The sequence below is a fragment of the Prionailurus bengalensis genome, chromosome B1, assembly GCF_016509475.1.
Source record: "Prionailurus bengalensis isolate Pbe53 chromosome B1, Fcat_Pben_1.1_paternal_pri, whole genome shotgun sequence".
Classification (NCBI taxonomy): Eukaryota; Metazoa; Chordata; class Mammalia; order Carnivora; family Felidae; genus Prionailurus; species Prionailurus bengalensis.
In genome coordinates, this window is record NC_057344.1 from 201,733,132 (window position 1) to 201,755,179 (window position 22,048).

Genomic DNA, 22,048 nt, shown 5'->3' on the forward strand with positions numbered 1-22,048 from the left:
TGGGTAATTACTTAACCTTCCTGTGGCTCACTTTCTGCGTCTGCGAAAGGGGGATGTCAATAGTGCCTACTCCACAGTGTTGTCAGGAGGATTAAATAGATTAATACGTGCAATGTGCTTAGAGCACTGTTTGCACAGAGTAAGTGTTCAGTAAGAGGTGACAGTGGTGTGCGAGGTGGTGTGAGAGGTGGTGAGGAAGATGATGCTCTGGCGGACAACGGAGTCAGCACCACGGACAGCTGCACGAGAGCTGGGTCCCGGGTCAGCACCATGGACAGGCCCGTGGGCGCTCAGCTCAGGGTCAGCACCAAGGACAGCTGCACCGGGGCTCAGTCCCTGGGAAGCCTGGCCTTTGCTGAGCCCCCAAAACAGTGGTGTGCTAATAGCTTAACGACATGCTTCCTGGGTGGAAACTGATTTGGGGGATTCAGATTCAAGCACTTCTGAGCAGATGCTCCTGTTCCTTCTCTGCAGAGTGGTACTAGGGGAGGATGGAAGAAGGTAGCCTGTAGGGTGCCTGACAGCAGGTCAGGGCCAGGGTGGGCTGTCTACAGTACATCAGGCCCTGTGCTCTCCAGCCATTCTACCCTGACAGCCCCCAGCACAGGAGTCACACTCCACTGAACTGACAAGAAAAGCAAGGCTGAGGAAGGCTAAGTGACTGGCAGGGTGGCCAGTGAGCGAGGCAGGCTGGGTGCCAAGCTCCAGGTTTTTCGTTAATCACAGACCCTGGCACGTGGAGGGGCCTCGGCAAGTCCCTTCCTTTGCTCTCAGCATGGGGAACACTCCCAGCCCACAGGCAGCAGTGTGCTGACCGAGGTTTGGAGCCTTTACCCCTAATTATTGCCACACCATCCCACCTAGCTTCAGGACCTGCTCTATAAATGGCAATTAGGAATTTGTTCCAGACCAAGGCTTGGTGCAGTGCCAGATTCCACCATGAGAAATCGCTCAGAGGGGAGAAAAATCAATTGAACCATCTTCACAGTTCTCCGAGTGCTAAAAATAAAGCAGAGGCCCATCAGCTGAGACCCTCTGTGCAATCTGTTACCTTTAAGAAGCATCAAGCTCAAGAAAAATCGCTCAGAGCTGCCTAACTGTCTCAAATGTTGGTATTAAAGGACGTGAGAGGTTGTTTAAACAGATGTGGGCACAGTGCTGGACTAAAAAAGGGGCTTTGACAACCAGAAACAATGCAGGGATTTTATGAGAACCAGCCTTAAATATCTGAGCATCTGTTGTTCAGGAGGGAAATACTGGCCCCCTGCTGGGCCCCGAGTAGTACCAGGCCTTTCATGTGCGTGATTTCTTCATTCCTTACAAATATCCTTAGGATAAGGAATGTGGCCCATTTTACATTGGTGGAAATTGGTGGCCAAGGGGGTTAAACAAGGAATCTGAGCGCAGGTCTGCCAGACCCCAGAGCCCAGACCACTGCTCTTTAGTGTTCAGGATCTCTGAGGCCCCTGGAGCCCAGATTCACAACGAGGTGTCTACATCCCTAAGACCAGATGGAGACTGGAACTCCTCCGTCCAAAGTCACCGTGTATGACCATTCATAAGCACCTGCTATGTGCTGGACCCTGCATTATACATGGGGGTACAGAGAGGGCTAAGACTGGGTGCACTGAATCTTGAGGGTTTCACCAGAAAATAGAAGAGGCGGTCATATTAAGAGACGAGGAAAGCCCAGTGTGACCAGGAAGTGTGGGCCCGGAGGGGCTCTGATAGCCCAGGAGGGGTGCAGAGTAGACAGAGCAGAGGGGGCTATGGGTGACACTTATGGCCACATGGCAGCCAGCCAGGCTGAGAGGGAGCAAGAATGATCCCAGGAAGGACCAGCAGAAGACAGAGCACCCCCTCTCTTAAACCCCTCCCATAACATTAAGGGAAACCCAATGGCCTGAAGGTGTACATAAGCCTGATACACAGGAGCCTGGGGAGGTGGGCGGGGGCTGGTTATGAAGAGCCCTAGGGCACCGATGAAGGATTTTGACTTTTTCCAGAAGCTGACGGGAACCACTGAGCTTTAAGCAGGGGCCTGATGAGGTCAGATCGAGGTTCTGATGAGCAACTCTCACAGCTCTGCGGAGGGCCGGCTGGCTGGGCAACGTGGGATCCGGGCAACAGGCCAAGCAGGAATGGTCCGGCCCCAGTGGGGCCTTTGGCAGAGAAGGAGAGGAGGGCATGATTCCAGAGCCATCCAGGGGGGAAGTGGAAAGGGCCTGGCACCTCTGTCTAGCTTGTGGGTGAGGGAGAGGAAGGAGACGCTGCATCACGCATGTGCCCGGCACACAGAGGGGCTCAGTAAGCACCAGGCCCCCCACCCTCTGCTCAGAACGACCAGTGCTCAAATTAGCAGAGGAAGGGGCCTCGGAGTGAGCTTTCTTACCACCTTTTCTCACCGGTCAAAACGACACCCACCATTTCTCCCTTATTCAAGAAGTTTTCCCGTCTCTTAAAACCTTCAGTACAAAGCAATTCTGCTTAGACTGAAGGTGTTACATTCCGACTTGCGGAGGGGGTACCACAGCAGCAAGCTTCCAGTGGCCTTGACATTGAACAGCAGTGTCAGGGCAAGGCAAGGCACCGGAGGGCGAGAGTCGAAGGAATGGGAAGCCCCAGGCGCCGAAGCCCCCAGGAGTTACGGGCACAAGAGGGGTGTCCAGATTCGGAGCAACTCCCCAGCTCAGCAGGCCTTGCCGGCCTCCTCTCGCGGTGGAAATGAAACACCTTTTCTAATCACTCGGCCGCGTAGGAACCTATCATCACACCCGCAGCCAATAGACCTGACCTTCCCCGCCAGGGAGGCCGACCTCCACGGGGCGGGCGCCGGTCTCTGCTCCGGGCCCCCGTGTCCTGTCGCTCTGGTGGCCAAAACAGCAGCGGGCCACAGGGAGCGACGTACAGCGTTTCCACAACCACCCACCCCTGGAGACTCCACTCCACTCCTTCTGTCTGCCTCCAGGGTACTGTTCCCACAGGCGGGGGCTGCCCGGGGCCCAGCTCTGCAGGACGCACACTCCTCCACCTCAAGGCACAGGCCCGTCTTTATATTACGATCAGCCAGTTCACCTTCACAAAATTAAGAGGCAGCACACACGTCTAACGTGCCGTTATGTGGCAGGACCTGCAGCCAGGGAAGACTCCTGGGTCCCCAGGGGGACCCCCCAATGACGCGTGCTCCTCTCTGGTCACTAGCCGTCTCCTCCTCACCTGGCCTAGACCTTAGGGTCAGTCATCGTTTTTGCCATTGCCTGCAAGGCACCCTCACTTGGCCAAACAACCGCCCCGGCTCACGCAGCCCCCACCCAGCCCACACCCGCGGCCACGCAGGTAGACAGGGCTCGACACAATGCACACCGCCGCGCCCCGTGGGCTCACGGTACTTGTCCGCTGCTTGCATGGACATGCTGGGTTTGTCACTTGTTCCTTATATTAATGGTTTATTGTCTGCTGGCTCCAGGGGGGCAGGGGACTTTGCCTAGCTAATTCAAACGTCTGGCACTAGCAGGTACTCAGCAAATACAGCCGTGAATGGTGTGCTCTCCAACACGCGGACGGGGCGCAATCTGTGTGTTTAAATAGGGCAAGGAGGCACAGCCGCCAGTGAGGACTCAGGACAACTGGGCCTGCAGTCCTGTGGCAGATCAACCCTCTTCTCTTACTCACAACTAGCCTGTTCCAACGTCCTGTGGCCACGTTGGTCCAAAAGACAGTCACGATACGGCCTCCTGCCTCACTACTCCACGGACTCCTGCTCATGGCCGTGACGCTGCCGGCCCATCGCCGTCTCTCCCTGGATCTCCCCGCTGGGCTCCTGGCCTCCAGGCTTGCCCGCTGGAATCCAGTCCACCCACGGCACACACACGCAGCCCAGGAAGCCCCCCGGGCTGAGCAGTGCTGCCCCTGCCCCATGCTTACAGTCCAGCGAGGAGAGGGGCAGGCACAGCCTTCCCAGCACAGATTCATACACTGAGAAAAGCCTCCAATTATTTTCCAATCCATTTGATGGAGAAGGGAGAAAGCCTCCATTCCATGCTGCTATGCTCTGGCTTCAAGCACGTTTTCATCTCCATCCTTGACTGAGAACCGGCCTCCAACAGAGGCTGCATGCACCGTCCAGCTCGGCCGCCACGGGTGGCTGTTTAACTTGAAATCTGAATTAATTGAAACAAAACTAAATAAAAAGCTCCGTTCCGTGGTCAACCTAGCCACATTTTAGGCGCTCCCCCAGCACACACGGCCGGCAGCTACCTACCAGCCTGCCCAGAGCTGGGATATTTGCACTATCACAGGAAGTTGCACTGGCCGGGGCGGAGGGACGATTTTATTCCCGCTGTCCTGTTCTCATAGCATTTGTCTTCACCGTTTCATCCCGCTTGTGATAGGTCATAGGTTTTATTTTCACTTATGGCAGCCGCATTTAGGACACGTTAATTTAGACAAAAAGACAAAAAAGAAAGCAACTTGATTTAAAGGAAATTAACAGAGGGGCACCTGGGTGGCTCCATTGGTGGAGCGTCTGAGTCTTGATTTCGGCTCAGGTCACGATCCCAGGGTCGTGGGATCGAGCCCCGAGCTGGGCTCTGTGCTGAGCAAGAGTCTCTCTCTGCTCCTCCCCTGCTCACACGCTCTCTCTCTCTCTCTCTCTCTCTCTCTCTCTCATAAAAAATAAATTTTTTGGGGGGGCGCCTGGGTGGCGCAGTCGGTTGGGCGTCCGACTTCAGCCAGGTCACGATCTCGCGGTCCGTGAGTTCGAGCCCCACGTCAGGCTCTGGGCTGATGGCTCAGAGCCTGGAGCCTGTTTCGGATTCTGTGTCTCCCTCTCTCTCTGCCCCTCCCCCGTTCATGCTCTGTCTCTCTCTGTCCCAAAAATAAATAAACGTTGAAAAAAAAAATTTTTTTTTAAGAAAATGAATAGAAACTAGAAACATTGGGAAAATGAAGGAACACAGACACAGGAGCAGGCGTGAGGGGGTTTCTGGAACCACTGACATTAGGAGCCCGGCCCCCCCCAGCATCCTCGCCCTGCCATGCCCACCAAAGCAGCGCAACGTCCCTGACGCGGAAGGAGGCCCCCACCGGCAGGGCCGAGTTCTTCCATTGCCTCTGTGTCCCGGGGCTTGCACGGAGCCCAGGCCAGAAGAGGCACCAGGCCTTAATGGCTGAATGAATGAATGATACACTAACCCTTACACGGCTTCAGGGCTTTACAGGTTTTAAGGGCCGTGGGCATTCACAACGCTACCGAATCTTCACAGCAGCCCGGGAGTGGAAACCAGGAGGGTGGCTGCAGTGGGCAGCCCAAGGGTAGGCCAAGCCGCCTGGGGCCAGGCCTCGGCGGCCTGAGCGCGAGTCCCAGGTCTGCCCCCGTCAGCCCAGCCCCCCCGTCTCCCGGAACCTCTCTTTCCTTATCTGCAAAACGGGCTGATGATGCGTAACCGCTTTGCGGCTTTCATGCCAACACGCACACCAGGCGAGCTCATGACGGCAAACGGCTCCGTGCACCGCACGGCGCTGGGAGGAAGCACCCAGGACGGCCCGCTGCAGGTACACGCGAGTCCCACGCCCACCCCGTGTGCAGACCTGGGGCTCCCATGTGACTCGTTTCACTCTGCTAGGCAGCTGGCCCACACCTCACACCTGGCAGCGGACGTCTGTCTGTGTGGCCCGCCGTGGGGGGCCCCAACTGCTGGGGCAGTGCCTGGCAGGAGATCGCCCCCCACTGACCCCCTTCCAGCACCCTTGACTCAGGCCTGGCCAGTGAGAGCACTGCATCCCCCCCCACCCCAGTGATGGGTTCGGAGGTGCCCCTGAGGCCCAATCAGAGCCCATGGGGTGCCATCTGGGGGCTTATAGTGGGACAGTTCACAGAAAACTGGTCTCTTGTCTCTTGGACTTTACTCTGGGAGGGCAGGACATGTGCCCCCATTTGCCGCCACGTGGCACCTAAGACAAGCCTCTAGAGCAGAGAGCAGAGGCAAGAAGCAGAGAGAGAGAGCCGATGACATTGTTTCAGCCCCTGAATCCACCTGTGCCTGAAGCCTTCTCACGCTCCATAAGTCGACAAATGCCGTTTTGCCTGAGCCAATGGGGATGAACTGTTCTAACCCTTGCAACAGAAGAGTCCTGACCAACTGAAGCTCTCCCATCGGGGAGGGGGTGGGACCTACCAGGCTTTCAGCCTGAACGGGAAGGTCAGGCAGATGCCCAGCCCAGCCCTGTCCACCAAGCCAAATTTGAGCTTCCATTCCTTCCAAGCCGCTCCAGCGTCAGCTCCTCCTCGAACCTTTGTGACCATCCACCTCCACCCTCCAGGCTCATCACACTCGCTCCCCCGGGGCAGGAAGGAGACAGACGCTTACGTGTCCCAACACGCAGAGCACCAGCCCCGTGCTGGGTGCATCTCGGCGGGGCTCCCTGAACGCGCACCCTGCAGTCCCAGCGGGGAGGGGCCGGTGAGGAGTCCGAGGCTCCCGGAGATCTGGCTACTCGCCAAGGTCAGCGAGCTTGAATGTGCAGAGTGAGACTCCCACAGAGAGAGGCTCACGTTGACCGCGAGGCCCCACATCTGCCCTACATCCTCTTGCTGGGCTCGCGAACAGCGGGTGCTACTCTCTGCCCCTCCGAGCCCCCTTCTCCCCGTTCCCAGGGTCTCCCTGCCCACTGGCCTCTGGCAGGTGCCTGGCTCTCGGCCCTCAGAAGTCGTTTGCTACCCTATGCTTCTCCTTCAGACCTTCCAGGCTGCTCCTTCTGGCTCCCAAACGCCCTCCCCGCCAGTCCTGGCTTCTGCTCCGAGGGACACAACCCACTCTTGACCGGTGAGGCGGGAGCAATAGCAGGCATGACAGCCCGTGTTGGGAGCTTCTCACGGCAGGAACTGCCCGGCACCCCGCACAGAGCGGACACCTGGAGACCGTCAGCTTGCACGAGAGCTCTTGGAGGTGGGGGGCCTCGCACCCCCTGCCACTGCACACCTGGGAGGCATCCTTCACAAAGGGCAGCTGGACATGAAGGTTGGACATGGGGATCCGGGGCTGGGGGGCCTGGGCTGGACATTTGCTAGGTGTGAGCTTTGAGCAGGTTAACTGGGGCTCCCCGTGACTCAGTTTCCTCATCTGTAAAGAAGGTCACGATAGCACCTACCTCCTGGGTTGTTGTCAGGGTGATGTGAGTGAACGTGAACACGTGTTGAGGCCAGGCAGAGAGCCGCACTGTGTATGATTATTATTGTTGGTCTGCAAGGCCCGACACCTTAGCAACCCTAGCTGGTCTGTCCCCTGCAGCCCTTCCCAGGCCTGGCTTCTGTACAGAGTTCTTTCTCCACTTATCAGTGGGGTCAGGACTGCCCCTAGCTTGCCTAGACACAGGGGACCACCAGGCAGGGTCCCCCTTTGGTCCCATCCAACCGGACAGGGGACACCTCAACTGTCACTCTAAGCCCCGGTTGGGACCCCGAGGCTGTTCATCAAGCACTGAAGCCCCTGCCTTGGGCCACAACCCAGGAGGGCTGACCCCAGGCCTCTATCTCCTCCGTGGCCCCTGATGAGGTCCCAGAATGACATGGGAAACTACCACCTGGAGAAGGCAAGGGGACGAACAGAACCCTCGGCAGCCACGACTTTAAAGTCTTCATAAAGCAACTCACCGTGGTTCCAAATCCGGGCCTCACTCACTCACTGGAGACGTTGCACCAAAGCAGAAGCCCCCAAGTCGGCTCGCTTACAACTGAGCCAACCGCCCCCACCCAGAAGCCCCCTGCCCGCAGCTGGAAAGGATACTGAAGCTCCTATCGGTGATGGCCAGGTGCCAGAGGTTAATGCGAAGGTCATCTGCCGACATGTACGTCTCACAGTCGCTGTTGACGGAGATGGAATTGATGTGGTAGGTGTGGCCATTGGCAAAGACCCTCCGTGGGCTCACCTCCACCATCAGATCCATGGGCTTCAGCACGGGCACCTGCAGAGGAGGGGCGGTCCCCAGGGCGATAAGGTGATGGGGGGAGTGCAGGGGGGCCAGCAGCCAAGGCAGGAAACGGCAGGCCGGGGCCGCGTGATCAAAGCTGGAGGCTGGGAAGGTGCACATAAGCAGTGCCCTGTGGCCAGCATGCACTGCCTGCCAGCCCTGCAGGGAAGCTTCGCCTCCCGGGATTGGTTCTGAGCCTGCTGTGTGACTTAGAAGCAGTGGCTGAACCCCTCCGCACCCCAGGTTCCTCACCTCTAAAATGGGATGATACCGTGGCAACCCCAGCCGATTATCCACCATTTTTATTCCCTCCTCGCGAGTGGTGGCCTGGACAAGAACTACGTTTCCCAGGTGCCCTTGCAATTTGGGTGTGGCCACGGGACTGGTTCTCACCCATGGGAATGGGAGCACAGGGGCGCCTGGCACTTGTGAGCCAAGGCTGTTCAGAGGCAGGTGAGTCTTCTCCACCCCCTTGCCCCTTCCGCTGCTGGAAGGTGAGGAGCCAAGCTTTGGGAATGAAGGTCCGTGGGATGGAAGGAGCCTGCGTCTCTGTGGGACAGTCATGTGTCACCCAGGACCTTTCCATGAGCGAGGAGTACATTTCGGCATCTTCCGCTCTGCAATGCCGGGGCTATTTGTTACAGCTGCTGGCGTTAGCCTAACTCCTATAAACTCCCACCTTAAAGGGTTGGTGTCAGGGGCCCCTGACACAGACTGGTATCGTGCCTGGCTTCCCTGTGCGCCCTCCGCCTGAAACGTTCACCCTCTTTGAACACGTGGTCGTGCCGACTCCTCCTGTAAGACCCAGACGCAGCAGGCCCGGAGACTTAGCCTGCCCTGGCAGTGGGGGCATGGGCCTGCTCACCCCCACCACCTCTCTGCTAAAGCTCTTAGCGTGTACCACGGCGTGTGTCGGGCACGACGCTCCATTCCAGTAAACCGTGAGGTCTTCAAAGGTACGGAGACGGGCACACAGACACGGCTTCATCAATCTCTCCCAGGCCTGGCCCACGCTCGACGCTCAGGAAGTAGGGACTAGCACTGCCCTCCCCACGTCCCGGATGGGGAGACTGGATGCCAAGATGACCCCGACTTGTTGAAGTCGTCGTCAGGAAATGCAGAGCCAGGTGTGACTGTCCCGAGGGCATCCCGGTGGCAGGGCGGAGACCAGAAACCCTCCTGCCCTGCCGCCCACTAGTGTTACCCTCACCGGGGAACTCAGCTCTCTGGGCCTCACCTTCTTTATCTGTGAAGAAGGGCGTGCTGGCATAGAAGCTCAGCGGCTTCTATGAGGACCCACGAGTTAACGCAGGTCAAGTGCGTTTAGAATGGCGCTGAGCACATGATGAGTCCTTGTGATGGTCCTCCTCAGGAGGTGATGGGGTGTGGGGGGGGCGGGGGGAGGCCTCACACAGCCACAGGGGTTCCGGCGCGGGCCAGGGTGGAGCCTGCTGCAGGGGCGATGGGGACTGCGTCCGGGAGAGAGGCAGCGAGGCCGGCCTCCGCGTGACGAGACCTTGGGATTCTGGAGACGGGCCGTGCAGACGTTGTGGGCTAACTGCAGGCCTCCTGAGCCTGGGGCAGTGATGACCGGGTAGGATCCTGGGTGAGGACACACTGTGGCCGATGGGCTGCTTGTCCTCGAGTGGGAGAGAAAAACAATGACTGATACACAAGCGAGCGTGCGTGTGTGTGTGTGTGTACGTGTGTGTGAGAGTGAGATTTAGCGATAGGTGTTATTTAGAAAAATAAAACAGGTGCGGGGATGGGGTGACAGGGCCGCAGGGGTGGGGCCAGGTTGGACAGGCAGGCAGGAGGGGGCGTAGGAGAGGGGCTGCCGTGGGCTGGGCGGCTTGGACTCAGGCTCACATGGGGCCTGAGAAGCTCCTCCCAGGGCACCTCCCGAGTCCACCTCACTCTCAGGCCAGCCAGGGGCTCGCTGGAGTCGCCAGTTTGTCACAGCCCTGACCACGTGACGAGGCTGTCTTGTTCCTGCGGTGGCCTGGGAGCCAGTGAGGGGCACGCTGTGTCTTCCCTGGTTCACCTCTGGAACTCTGGTCCTCAGCCCAGGGCCCAGTACGGCAAGGTCCTTGGGTGAATGAGTGAACAGGTGAGTGAACGAATGGGCTGTGTCCCTCAAGCTCCCCAGGGACGGCTGAGATGGGAGGTGACAGCTTTGGAGCTGCAGTAGGGGTGGGTGAACGCTAAGTGTTCCTTCTGATGCAAATGCAGTATGAGCGTGTGCCTGCGTGTGCCTGCGTGTGCACATGTGAGTTGCGTGTATGTGTGTATGAGTGAGGGGGTGTGCAAGTATGCACATGTGCTGGTGTATAAGTGTGTGTGCACGTGAATGTGGGTGTGTACGACTATATATGTGTGCGTGCATGTACATGTGTGTGCCTGAGTGTGCATGCATGTGCAAGAGTGTGTGCATATGTGCGAGTGTATGGAGTGCATGTGCACGTATGCATATGTGCAAGTGTATGGGTGTGTGTGTGCATGAATGTGGGTGTGTACAACTATATATGTGTGCGTGTATGTATATGTGTGTGCCTGCGTGTAAGTGAGTGTATGCATGTATGCATATATGCGATGTATGGGTGTGTGTGCATGAGTGTGGGTGTGTACAAGTATATGCATGTGCATGAGTGCATGCGTGTATAAGAGTATATGCACATCGGCATATGTGTGGGTATATGAATGTGGGTGTGTACAACTATGTGTGTGTGCATGCATGTACATGTGTGTGCCTGCGTGTACATGCATGTGTAAGAGTGTGTGCATATGTGAGAGTGTATGGAGTGCATGTGCACGTATACATATGTGCGAGTGTATGGGTGTGTGTGCACGTGAATGTGGGTGTGTACAACTATATGTGTGTGCATGCATGCACATGTGTGTGCCTGTGTGTGCATGCATGTGTGTGTAAGAGTGTGTGCATATGTGCAAATGTATGGAGTGCGTGTGCACATATGCATATGTGCAAGTGTATGGGTGTGTGTGTGCATGAATGTGGGTGCGTGCAAGTACATGTGTGTGCGTGTGTGTAAGAGAGTGTATGCATATATGCGATGTATGGGTGTGTGTGCACGAGTGTGGGTGTGTGCAAATATATGCATGTGTGTGTGCATGTGTGTATAAGAGTATGTGCACATCGGCATATGCGTGGGTATATGAATGTGGGTGTGTACAACTATATGTGTGCGTGCATGCATGTACATGTGTGTGCCTGTGTGTACATGCATGTGTAAGAGTGCGTGCATATGTGCGAGTGTATGGGTGTGTGTGTGCACGAGTATGGGTGTGTGCAAGTATATGCATGAGTGTGCGTGCATGCGTGTATAAGAGTATGTGCACACAGGCATATGTGTGGGTACATGAACATGGGTGTGTACCAGTATATGCATGTGCCTACGTGTGCATGTGCGAGCATGGGTGTGTGAGTGTTCATGTGAGTGGGGCACGCGAGTGTGCATGTGTGTGCATGAGTGTGGGTGTGTGCCACATTGGCTGCCTGGTTCTGGGCCATTCTTGTGTCGCCGGCTCTGTGCCTGAGCTTCTAGGCTCTCGGCCTGGGAGGTGATGTCGGGTGCCCGGGCCTCTTAGGGGGCCGTCCGCCTTGCACATCTCCCCAAGTGTCGGCTATTCTGGATCAGCTCCTCATCTTCCCTTCCCTCAAAGCAGAGCTACCGTCTGCCTCGGGGACCCCTGAACTCTCTCACGTCGCACCTGCAGAAGGTCAGAGCGCCACTGGCCTCGCAAAGTCTTGGATCTCAGTCCACTTCCCCTCCTTCTGGCCACGCTGTTTCCTCCCGTCGGACTTGGGCTACATCAGGGCTCCAGCCATTCACTGCCACCCCCAAACCATATTTCAAAGCCACTGAAAGCCTCTCCTTAAAGGAGAGGAAGAGTGAAAATAAATATGCCCTGAAGGTTTGGGTGTCCCATGAATAAAACATTCCCCGCTTTTCAACACTTCCAGAAGCCACAGTCTAGTCAAGGTGAGAGGCAGGAGGGCCGTCACATAAACACTAAGGACAGAACACTGTGGATACAGAAGGCTGGAGTGCGCAGAAGGATGATTTACAGAGGAGAAGGCGAACAGGGCTTTAAAGGATGAATAGGAGTACGCCAAATCAACAAGGTAGAGAAAGGCCTCCCTGTGCGTCTGTCACAGCAGCGACCGCCAGTGTGGGGTGACTCCATGTGCCTGACCCCCAGGGACCTAGCACAGGGCCAAGGACAGAGTAGTCTGTTAGTAAATAACAGCGCCAGCCTCCAGCATGAGCGGCAGGGATCGCGTCAAGAGCTGCACGGGGCTGGGTGGCTTGGGTGACATGGGAGGACACACGGAAGAGGTGAGTCGAGGAAAGACCCAAATGCCCTCGTTCCTTCTCCTTTCTCCCCCAGCCTCAAGGGACGGCTAAGGGCCATCTGGGGACGGGAGTGAAATACAGAGCAAAGTCTCAGACGCTGAGGGAAATAAACCCGATTCCCACGGGCCCCCGGCTCTGCCGCAAATGCCAGGCCCGTCAAGAGGTGATAATTGTATCCTTCCCACAGATGAAACCCTCATACGCTTTCGTGGGGCTGGGGGGTGGGGCGGGGGACACCGTCACTCCCATTAGTCAATGTTGAAGCTAATTGGCCTCCTGACTTCCTCAGAATTTATTTGCACAATTTGCGAGTCATTTAGAGGCCAGTATGTTTAAATATTTATTTCTCCATCTCGGGAACAACACTGATTACCGTTCCATATTTAACGACAATTTGCCGGACACCTAGGGAGCGCGTATGCTAAGCTGTTTCAGAGAAGGTGAGTCACCGCCCCCATTTTGTGGACAAGGAGACTGAGGCACACAGCAGGGCCCTGTCTACAGCCACCTGACCAGCATCGAGTAGACCTGGAGTGGCTGGGGAGCCCGCGGGAGGCGCTAACACCCCCACGCCGGGCCTCGCCACTGTCCGCCTGGAGCGGACAGCTGTCGTTGTGAATTGTGTCCTCCTCACCCAGGAGGACAGGCAGCTCGGATGATGTGACCCAGCCTTTCCACATTGGCTAGCACATGGAACCTGCACGGGACTCAGGCCGCTTGCTCTGAGCCCGGCCTATCCCAGGAGCAAGGGACACCGACTCAGACCCAATCCCTCCCTTAGGCTCTTTGTTTCAATGAGGCCTCCCAGTGCCTAGAGCAGGGCTGGGCACACAGTAGGTGCTTCCAAGTGTGTGATGAATGAATAAACCCAAATTAGCCGTGCACCAGCATCACCTTCAACAAACATGAACAAAGCACCCACTCACTATGTTCCAGGCTCAGTTCTAGAAGCCAGGGACAGCCGAGATGGCCTCAGCAGGCTTCCTGCCGCCCTGGAGAAGGACAGGGGCAGACTTTCACGGAGTCCTCCAGCAGGACACCATTAACCATTCCCGTGGCTCTCCCACGAGGTGGGGGTCTCATTCCCGCTTCACGGAGGAGACTGGGAGGCCCATCCTGGAGCCCGACTTCCCTGGGTTTGGATTCAGCTCTCATTTCATCCGTAAAACGGGGCTCATAATCATGTGCCCACGTTCTAGGACTGAGTCATTACAGGCAGAGTGCCCGGAAGACACAACGCTCGCCACGGAAGTGCTTATTCTCATTCCAGATCAGCAGTCGGAGGCTCGTGGAGGCGGAGAGCCTTGCCCAGGGGCGCACCGCCAGGAGGTGGCCGAGGCAGGATCGGAACCCAGATCCTGGGACTCCACTACCCTTTCTGCCATGTCTCACACCCCTCCCCGGAAGAGAGAGGAGCTCTTTTGCCTTTTAAGCATGTGGGGACAGGAGGTGGCCTCAGCAAGGCCCTGCATCTTAACCTCCCCGGCCTCTTTTAAGACAACTGCATTGGGTCGAGCCTCCATACCGGCTGTGGAGAACCGTGCCTTCCAGGCTTCCCTCGGTCCCTCGACAAAGGGCTTGGGATCCACACAAAGCTCCCCTCCCAGGTTCTCCTCTTCTGGCTCTGCCACTCATTCGGCGCAGCGGCTTTGGGGGAGTTGCCGCCTCTCTCTGGGCCTCAGTTTCCCCCTCGGTGTAGCAAGGGGTTCTAGAACTTGCTCTGCACCCACAGCTGCAGTTCACAAGCGCTTCCTGGACGTGCATCACTCCCGCCTCATCCGCACAACACTTCCGGGAGAAACATGACCATCCCAGCTCTGCTGGTGGGGAAACCGAGGCTTCCAGCAGGGAGAAAGCCCGCGGCCACCCCACGAGTAAGCAGCCCAGCCAGGACCTGAACCCGGCTCTGGCAAAAATCTCAAAGGCCCTCCGAGTCCTAAAATCCTCCCCGTTTAACAACAGAAGCATGCGCCGCTTCCCGTTTGCTGGAACCTTCCGTGGTCCACATCTCACCTGCAGCGACGTCACCGTGGACAGGTCTTTAAGCTTCCCTTCTTCATCTTTTAGGTTATATCCCTCGGGCCTCTTATCTCGTTCCGTAATCTTCCATAACTTGATAGTTTTATCTTTAAAAACAAAGCAAATGAAACGGGACACGTGATGAACACCAGCACAGGGAACGGGCCACGAGGTAGGGGAGCGCTGATCCGGGAATCACCTGACCGGGGTCCTGCTCTCGGACAGGCAGGTTCTTTCTCCTGTGCACCCATGCGCTGAACACGGCCGTGAACGGGGTATCTGTCCTCGATCTCTGCCTCCTCACAACTGATCCCAAGGGACAACTCCCGGGTCAAAAGGGAAGGCACCTCTGAGGGCAGCTGGCCAAGTCTAAAGCCACGTCCAGACAGCATACCACTGCAGTTTCTCACTTTTTAGGCTCTGCAGCGGCAGACAAAGGAGGGTGACCCACATTTCTGAGCAGCACCCCGCCCATCCAGAGGACAGGTTCCCAGTGGCCTCACTTCTCTGAAATCCTGCCACGAATATCAGGAGGGTCGTGTAGTAGCTGTGATGCTTCCTTTTATACGTCAACGTGGCGAAGCCAGGCTATCCTGGTATCTGGTCAAACGTAGGTGCGTGTTGCTCTGAAGGTTTGTTTTTTTTTTTTTTTTATTGGATGGAATTAACATTTAAACCCGTAGAGGAAAGCAGGCTGGCCTCCATTGTGTGGGTGGGCCTCATCTAATCAGGTGAAGCCCGTAAAGGACAAAAGACTGACCTCCGCTGAGGAAGAGGGAATTCTGCCAGCAGATGGCCTTCGGACTCGAGCGGCCACGTTAGCTCTTCCCTGGCTCTCCAGCCTTCCAGCCAGCCCTGCAAACTGTGGATCTGCCGGCCCCCACAATCATGTGCGACAACCCCTCAACGTAAGCCTCTTTCTGTGTATCTATATCTACACGTTACATCCGTCCACACGCCTCGGTCCCGTTTCTCTGGAGAACGCCAGCCGCTCCTGTGCCTCACACACACACCGTCAGGCTCAGGAGAACGAAGAGGGAGACGACTGAGATGACTAAACCCTTGATATGTACCCAAAGACATGCATTAACAAAGGGAGTGGCTGGGATTGAAACCCAGGAGGTGGGGGGGTGGTGAGCAGCTCTGAGAGTGGGAGGGTAGGGAGCTTCTAAAGCTGCCTTCCCTCCAGAAGGGCAGGAGGGGAATGACGCACCCTGTTCCCACGGGTAGAGGGAAACCACGCGTGCGGCTCAGGAGCTCCGGCCCTGCTCTAAACCCACTGTGGCCTCACATCACTCCGTCCTCCCAGGGCCCCCGCGAGGCAGGCGCACCCATCACAGTTCAGATGGGGAAGTGGCAGGACCAGGATGTGAACCACATTAGGGTCTCCCGTCCTCGGGGAGGTCCACGCTGCCTCTGCTCCAGTGCCGGCTGAACATGACCCCGTGCCAGGCACCCCTGAGGGGGTCTCAGATCGTGCACGTGGCACGGTGAAGGACGAGGACAGCGGGAGCTCCTGGAGGGCAGGCCTGGGGCAGGGAGGGGCCGGGACCGACCGCAGGAGGGACCCCAGGCTCAGGCGAGACGTCAGCGAGGGCTCAGTGGAAGGTGACACCCAGTGGAGGTCTCCGGGATAAGGATGGATGGTAGGGCTGGGTGGCCAGGCGAGGGGCAGGGAGGGCAGCCTTTGGGCACAAGGCTGGGTCGGTGGGGTTGAGTCTGGGCCATTTCAAGGATGCCTTAGCAGCCGCACCGAGTCTGGGCTCTGATGGAGGAGACGGGTGGTGTCGCCTTGTGAGGCTCACGCACACTGCAGCAGGACTGGCTGGTCTCAGGGTGCTGGGGGGGGGGGGGGCGTCACCTCCCATCACCCTCACCACAACACAAGGGAGGGAGCTGCATCATCCACCCTGCTGCCCAGGTGGGGAAACCGAGGCTCAGGGAAGCAAGGAGTCTGGCCAGGAAGCCGGGGGCCTGGGGGCGCACGCGTTCTCCCTGGGGCAGAAGGGTCAGGTGGCCAGCCAGGCTCCTAAATCCGTGCCCGTCCTGCAGCCCACCCCACCCCCAAGAGTGGCAGCCGCACTCTTGCAGAAGACCTAAGCTTGCCTCCTTCACTGGGACTATCGAGCTCCCCCCAGGCCCCCCGAAAAAAAGTAATCACGGAGCCATTCCTGACTCAGCTGCTTGGAATCGTGGGAACGAGCCTCATGCCCAGCCAGGGGAAAAGGCTAAGACACAGCGGGGTCACCGCAGGGAATTCACGCGCTGCTCAAAGTATGATTTTGGGGTTCTCGGGACCTGGGAAAATGCTCACAACCTAAGCGAGGTGGGAAAGAGCACTTGACGGCCCAGGGCGGGCACAGGCGGGCGGCCCCTCACCGTTCGTGGACAGCAGGGAGTGGGCGGCATTCTGCTGCGGAAGCCACTTAATCTTGTTGATTTTCTCCTCTATCTCCAGACTCTTGAGATAGTCAAACTCCGGCTCGTGGCTCTGGAAGGTGCTGTAGACGTCATACTCGCCCTGGCTGTGAGGCGCATTTTTACTCTGCAAGAAAACCCAGACGAGGAGACCTGAGCTCCGGCATGGCAGGGGTGGGGTGGGAGCAGCCCCCCAGGCAGGGGTGAGGGACGCCCTGACCAAACCCTCAGAGAGCCCGACTGCCAGGCGGCCCGTGTCCAGCAGGGCTCGCAGACCCGATGCCAGGGCCAAAGGAAACCAAGCCCTGTCTCCTTCTCTGTCCAATAAGTAAAACCGGGCTACCTCATCGCATTTGATGAACACCTACTATGTGCTGGGTACTGAGCTAAGTGCTTCTCACTCCTCATCTTGTTCTAGCCTTACGGCCCCTCTGCGGTGGGCACCGTGAATCTCCCCTTTACAGACGGGAAAGCGGAGGCTTGGAGATGAGTTGACCACCCCCGCCCAAGGCCATGTGTCCACTAGGTGCTGTCACCCATGCCTCTGAGGTCTGACACCAAGGCCAAGGTTCTGGCCTCCTCTTCCAGTCTGAGTGTCCAACTCAGGAGGCCTGACCTGAGGAATGAACGTGCTCTGAAACAGGTACTACACTGTGGCAGAATATCCCGCAATGGCAGTCACGTCCCCGTGACTTTCCTCGGCAGGCCCACCCCAGTTTAGGCAGCAAGCTCCCAACACGGACCCTCGTGGTAGATCCCTCAAAGTGTGGTGGGGAATCCATTGCGGGCAGAGGGACAACTGTCCCAGCAGACGATTTCAGTTTATGTGACAACATGAAGCTTCTACCAGAAGTATAACCTGCCTGGGAGCAAAGCGGAGACATTCCACCACGCACGATTTCAAGGTTCCTGTGCACTTCCTCCAAAAGCATCTACTGCTATGTTTCCACACCTGTCCTGCTTCCGGAAAGCTTTCAAGTTCCCCTGGATGCCTGGCTAACTCCCTTTCTGTCCCGTGAGCACTGCCCGCAACGAAGGTCAGCGGGACCAGGATAAAGAAAACCATTAACAGGAGAAAAATTCAGAGTTGAGAAACTTGCATCTTGCGATTTAATTTCTTTCTGCAAAAAGGAGCTTTATGATCCCCGGCCGGCTACCCCGGTCCCCGTGAAATCAGCACGCTCCGGCCACGGTGCATGGGTGACTGATTTTCAGCTGTCTACTCTCTGGCTATGTGTCCTTCCTAAGCTATTTCACACCCTCTGAGCTCCGGTCTCCCCATCTGTGAAATGAGACCACTAATGGCCCCTGATTGTGCCACTGGGGCTGTCGTGAGGAGGCTGACGGGGGTGAGCACGGTGAAGTCTGACCTCAATCAGGTCCGGAGCTGGATGGAGCAGGGTTGCGTCTGCAACATCTCCCTCCTCCCCTCTCTCCTTCTCAATCGCCCCTCCTCCTCTTCTCTTTCTCCTGTCCCTTCCCCCTCCCCTCCCCGACCCCCTTGGTTTTCACCATCCTGTCTTCAGCATCTAATCCCTGCACGGGTTTGGTGTGTGGGATGCCGCCCCCCCCCCCCCGCCCCCACCACCACCCCTTGGAGGCAGGCTGGCGTCTTGATTTCAATCCCTGGTCTTTGCTCACTGGCTGGGCGACTTCTCCAAGTGTCCTCATCTGTAAAATGGGTGTCGGTCCCCAACCTCTGGGGTGGGCAGTGGAGACTAAATGAGAAACGTCCTTAAAGAGCATAGCAAGGGGACTGCACACAGTAGGTACTCAACAAATGGGGGCCTTTTTATCATGAGGCTTCTTTCAGTGGTTCAGAAACAGTACCCCCCCCCCCCGGGTGGGCTGATCCAGGCCACTCCGGTCTTACCCAGAATTCTGCTGGACAACAAACCTCACCAGGGCGAGGCCTGGGGCTGAGCCTCATCGCCAACCCCCGCCTGACCCCTGCAGAAAACCCAGTCCTCCTGTCCCCCCACCTCTGGCTGGGACAGCGCCGGCTCACCCAGGCACAGGGCAGTAATCTCAGGCTTATGCCAGGACAACAGCCCGTCCTGAGTGCCTCTCAGGGATCCCGGGCAGAGTGAGCAAGGGCCCGCGTTGGGTGTAGCCCCCCTCCCGCCACCACCAGGTCCGGCCGCACCTCTGGTTCCCGCTGGAAGATGACGACCCGGCCACCCTTGTCGCCTGTGGCCAGCAGCTCTCCGGTGTGGTTGAACTCAACAGTAGAGATGATATCAGCTGTGGGGGGGGAAAGACAGGAAGGCGTGGCTCGTTAGGACCCCAGGACTGCGCAGGTCCACAGAACTAGGGCCCCCCCGCACTGAATGCACCCCTGGGCTGTGCCACCATCTGGAAGCAGGAGCCCGAGGGTCAGGTGCCCTGACGAGGGGCCAGTGGTCCCCCTGTCCCCTCCCCGCTGGCTGCAGGACCTGTCCGTGGGCTTTACTCTGTCTCCTTCCGGCTTCCTACCTTCCTCCCCCTCGTGCTTCCAGAGGCAGTTTGGGGGTTTCACGTGCTGGCCGGGAGACCGGGCTACAAATTGGACACTAGCCCTACTCTGGGGGCCCCTGGGACCAACCGTGGTCCGCCCTGCCCCGCCTGAGCCCCCCGTCAGTGGGACCCCCTTAAGCTTCACATTCCTGGCCCGGACTCCGTAGGCACCAGAATCTCTGATCCGGCTTTAGCACGGTGGACCTACTTTCCGACAAACCGCAGCTATGATCACAGCCCCTGCCCGGTTCTCCCACAGCTGCCAGAGTGATGCCCGAAACCCTCCGCGGGTCCACAAAACCAGACGCTGTTCCCTCCCGAAGCCTCCCTCTGCAGCCTCCCTCTCAGGTGGTGGCAGCTCCATACCCCCCAGCCCCGGTCGGGCCCCAGCCTTGGGAGTCTCTGTGACCCCTTTCTCTCTGCCCCTCTCCCCTGCCACCTCCAGTCCTACTGGCTCGGCCTTTGCAATACACCCAGACTCCACCCACATCTCCCTACCTCTCGCCCCCGCAAGATTCTGACAGCCCGCGAAAGGACCTCTTGGCTTCGTCCCTGCTCCTGCTATAAGCTAGCCCCAGCACAGCAAGAGGGGGCCCACCCGAAACCCATCTGACCTCAGGATAAAAAGCAAAGGTCTCAGTGGTCTAAAGCCTGAGTGGTCTCTGGTCCTCAGAGGCAGACCGCATCGGAAGCCCAAATAGTCACTCCCCTCCAGCACCCGCACAGAACTTGGTGTTGCCTTCCCCCTGAGGGCTGGGCAAGCCCCAGCCAGACCCCTCCCAGACCCCCTCCCTCCCGGACTCTGGGCTTGGCCGTGTGATCTGCTTTGGCCTATGGGACACCAGCAGACAAGCCACCATCCAGAACCCCTCCTGCTTCCAGAAGGACCTGCCCGGGCTAGCCCAAGGTCCCAGGAGGAGGGGGAGGGACGCAGAGGAGTCAGCCCCTAGGAGGGCCCCTGCCTCCCCACTTACCCAGCCCAACCCAGCCTAGTTCAGCAGATCTGCAGATGTGCCAGGAAAAAAAAAAAAATGTTTGTTGTTACCTCTTGTTTTTCACTCAGTAAAAGGTAACACCTCTCTCCCCGCGGGCCTCATCTTCCCTCCTGCCCACCTCCCTCTTCCACTCACACGGGGCTCCTTGCAGCTTCTCAAAAGCACCGGCCACCTCTTACTCTAGACCTCAAGTGATGTTTGCATTTCTATTCAATAAATGCCCTTCGCTTTTCCAACCGGTGCCTTTTAGAGGCAGCTTCCGGCCTGCACTGGCCACCGGAGCCATAGGTAAATACCGGCTTTGACAGCAAAAGAAAAGAGAAGAGAAAAGGTGGTTTAGAAGCGGGATGATGGGCTGGACATTTTCATCGATCAAGATAAAGGCACATTTCATTGAACTTAGAAAGACAAGACAAGACAGTGAGAGCGGCTGTACAGGAACATGTAAATGCCTGCAGAGCCCAGAGCTGGGAAAGGGCCGGGCCCTCCGTGGGGCAGCCGGCCCTGAACCCGGACCAGCGGAACCAGAGCCCTCAGAGCTGGGTTCCCGCTACGTCGTATCAGCAGCCCCTAAGGGGCAAAGGGCAGGGCACGAAATTGTGCATAAAGTGTTTTTAATCATATAGACCAATGATCACAGCCGTGCTAAATGCCAAACACACCGGGCAGAGGAAAGAGAAGCCGAAGAACGATTCCCCACCACGTTGGCACAGGGCGCTTTGGGATGGTTGAAATAAAGTATTTTTGTTTCTCTTTCCACGTCTCTACATTTTCTCAATTTTCTGTAATGAATGTGTATTTTTAATAGTTTTCTCGGGGTATAAGTGATACATACAAATGGACATATTTCATGTATCCAAGTTGATGAGTTTGGACATATGCATAATTTATATTATTTTTATGACGAAGAATAACAATGCTATTAAATTAAAACGCCAACGCGACCACCGGTGCCCAGAGCGAACGCAGTCCTTAAATGCTGGGCGGTTTCCACAGTAACAGACGCTAACATCTGCAGGCAATTTACAATTTATGTGTCACTTTCACATCCACTGCCTCCTTTGAGACTCACGCCGCCGGCCCCTGAGGGGGACACAACTATTCTTTCCATTGGCAGCCGGAGACGTGGAGGCGCCTGCTTGGGGACAACCTCCCGAGCTGCTCACGGGCCAGCCGGAAGTCCTGGGTTGGAGTCTGGGCTCCAGTGTCTTGGCTGTGTGGCCTTGGGTTGGTCACGCCACTTCTCTGAGCCTCAGTGTTTTGGCTATAATAGCGTCTGCCCGGGATTGGAAGCTCCAGTGGGACTACGGGGTGTGAGGGTCCAGGAGGAAGGATCGAGACTCTGAGCGAGGATGAGTTACTAAAATTTACTGCACGGAGAAACGAAAGTTCCCTCTCGGCCTTGCTTCTGGCCTCCACGCTCTTTGCCGTGGCCAGCCCAGAAGTGTGCGGGATGAATGGCGGCTCAACTTCACTGTGCGGATTTGGGGATCCCGACCTCCAGCCCCACTAGTCCCATCGCACAAACACTTACGGAGCAAGCAGACCGTGGCACCGCTCCCTCAGGCCTCAGGTTGGTGGGTGTTTCACATCTATTTATTGCTACAGGCAGTATCTTCTAGGGGTTGCCATAGGCAAGGTTACTTCCCCTGAGAGCTGGAAAATCTTATCAATAAAACCTTGAAATCAGAAAGTCTCTCATCTTGGAATGTTTGACACATATCCAGTCCCAATACCACCTCCTCCAGGAAGCCCTCCTGGAGACCACCCCTGCCC

General features: G+C 57.2%; 1 protein-coding gene across 4 annotated transcripts in view; it reads right to left on the reverse strand.

Moving 5' to 3' along the window:
• PPP2R2C (protein phosphatase 2 regulatory subunit Bgamma) overlaps window positions 1–22,048 on the reverse strand; it is a 137,845-nt gene that overhangs the window by 36,065 nt on the left and 79,732 nt on the right. For 3 of the 4 annotated variants that reach the window (XM_043573014.1, XM_043573016.1, XM_043573015.1), the window contains exons 2-5: window positions 18,928–19,025; window positions 16,743–16,908; window positions 14,358–14,470; window positions 7,785–7,962 (exon numbers count right to left, since the gene is read on the reverse strand). In XM_043573014.1, coding sequence (XP_043428949.1) covers window positions 7,785–7,962; window positions 14,358–14,470; window positions 16,743–16,908; window positions 18,928–19,025 — 555 coding nt within the window. Of the gene's footprint in view, window positions 1–7,784; window positions 7,963–14,357; window positions 14,471–16,742; window positions 16,909–18,927; window positions 19,026–19,891; window positions 19,992–22,048 lie in introns of those variants that run through there. The other variant, XM_043573017.1, reaches the window with a different exon arrangement.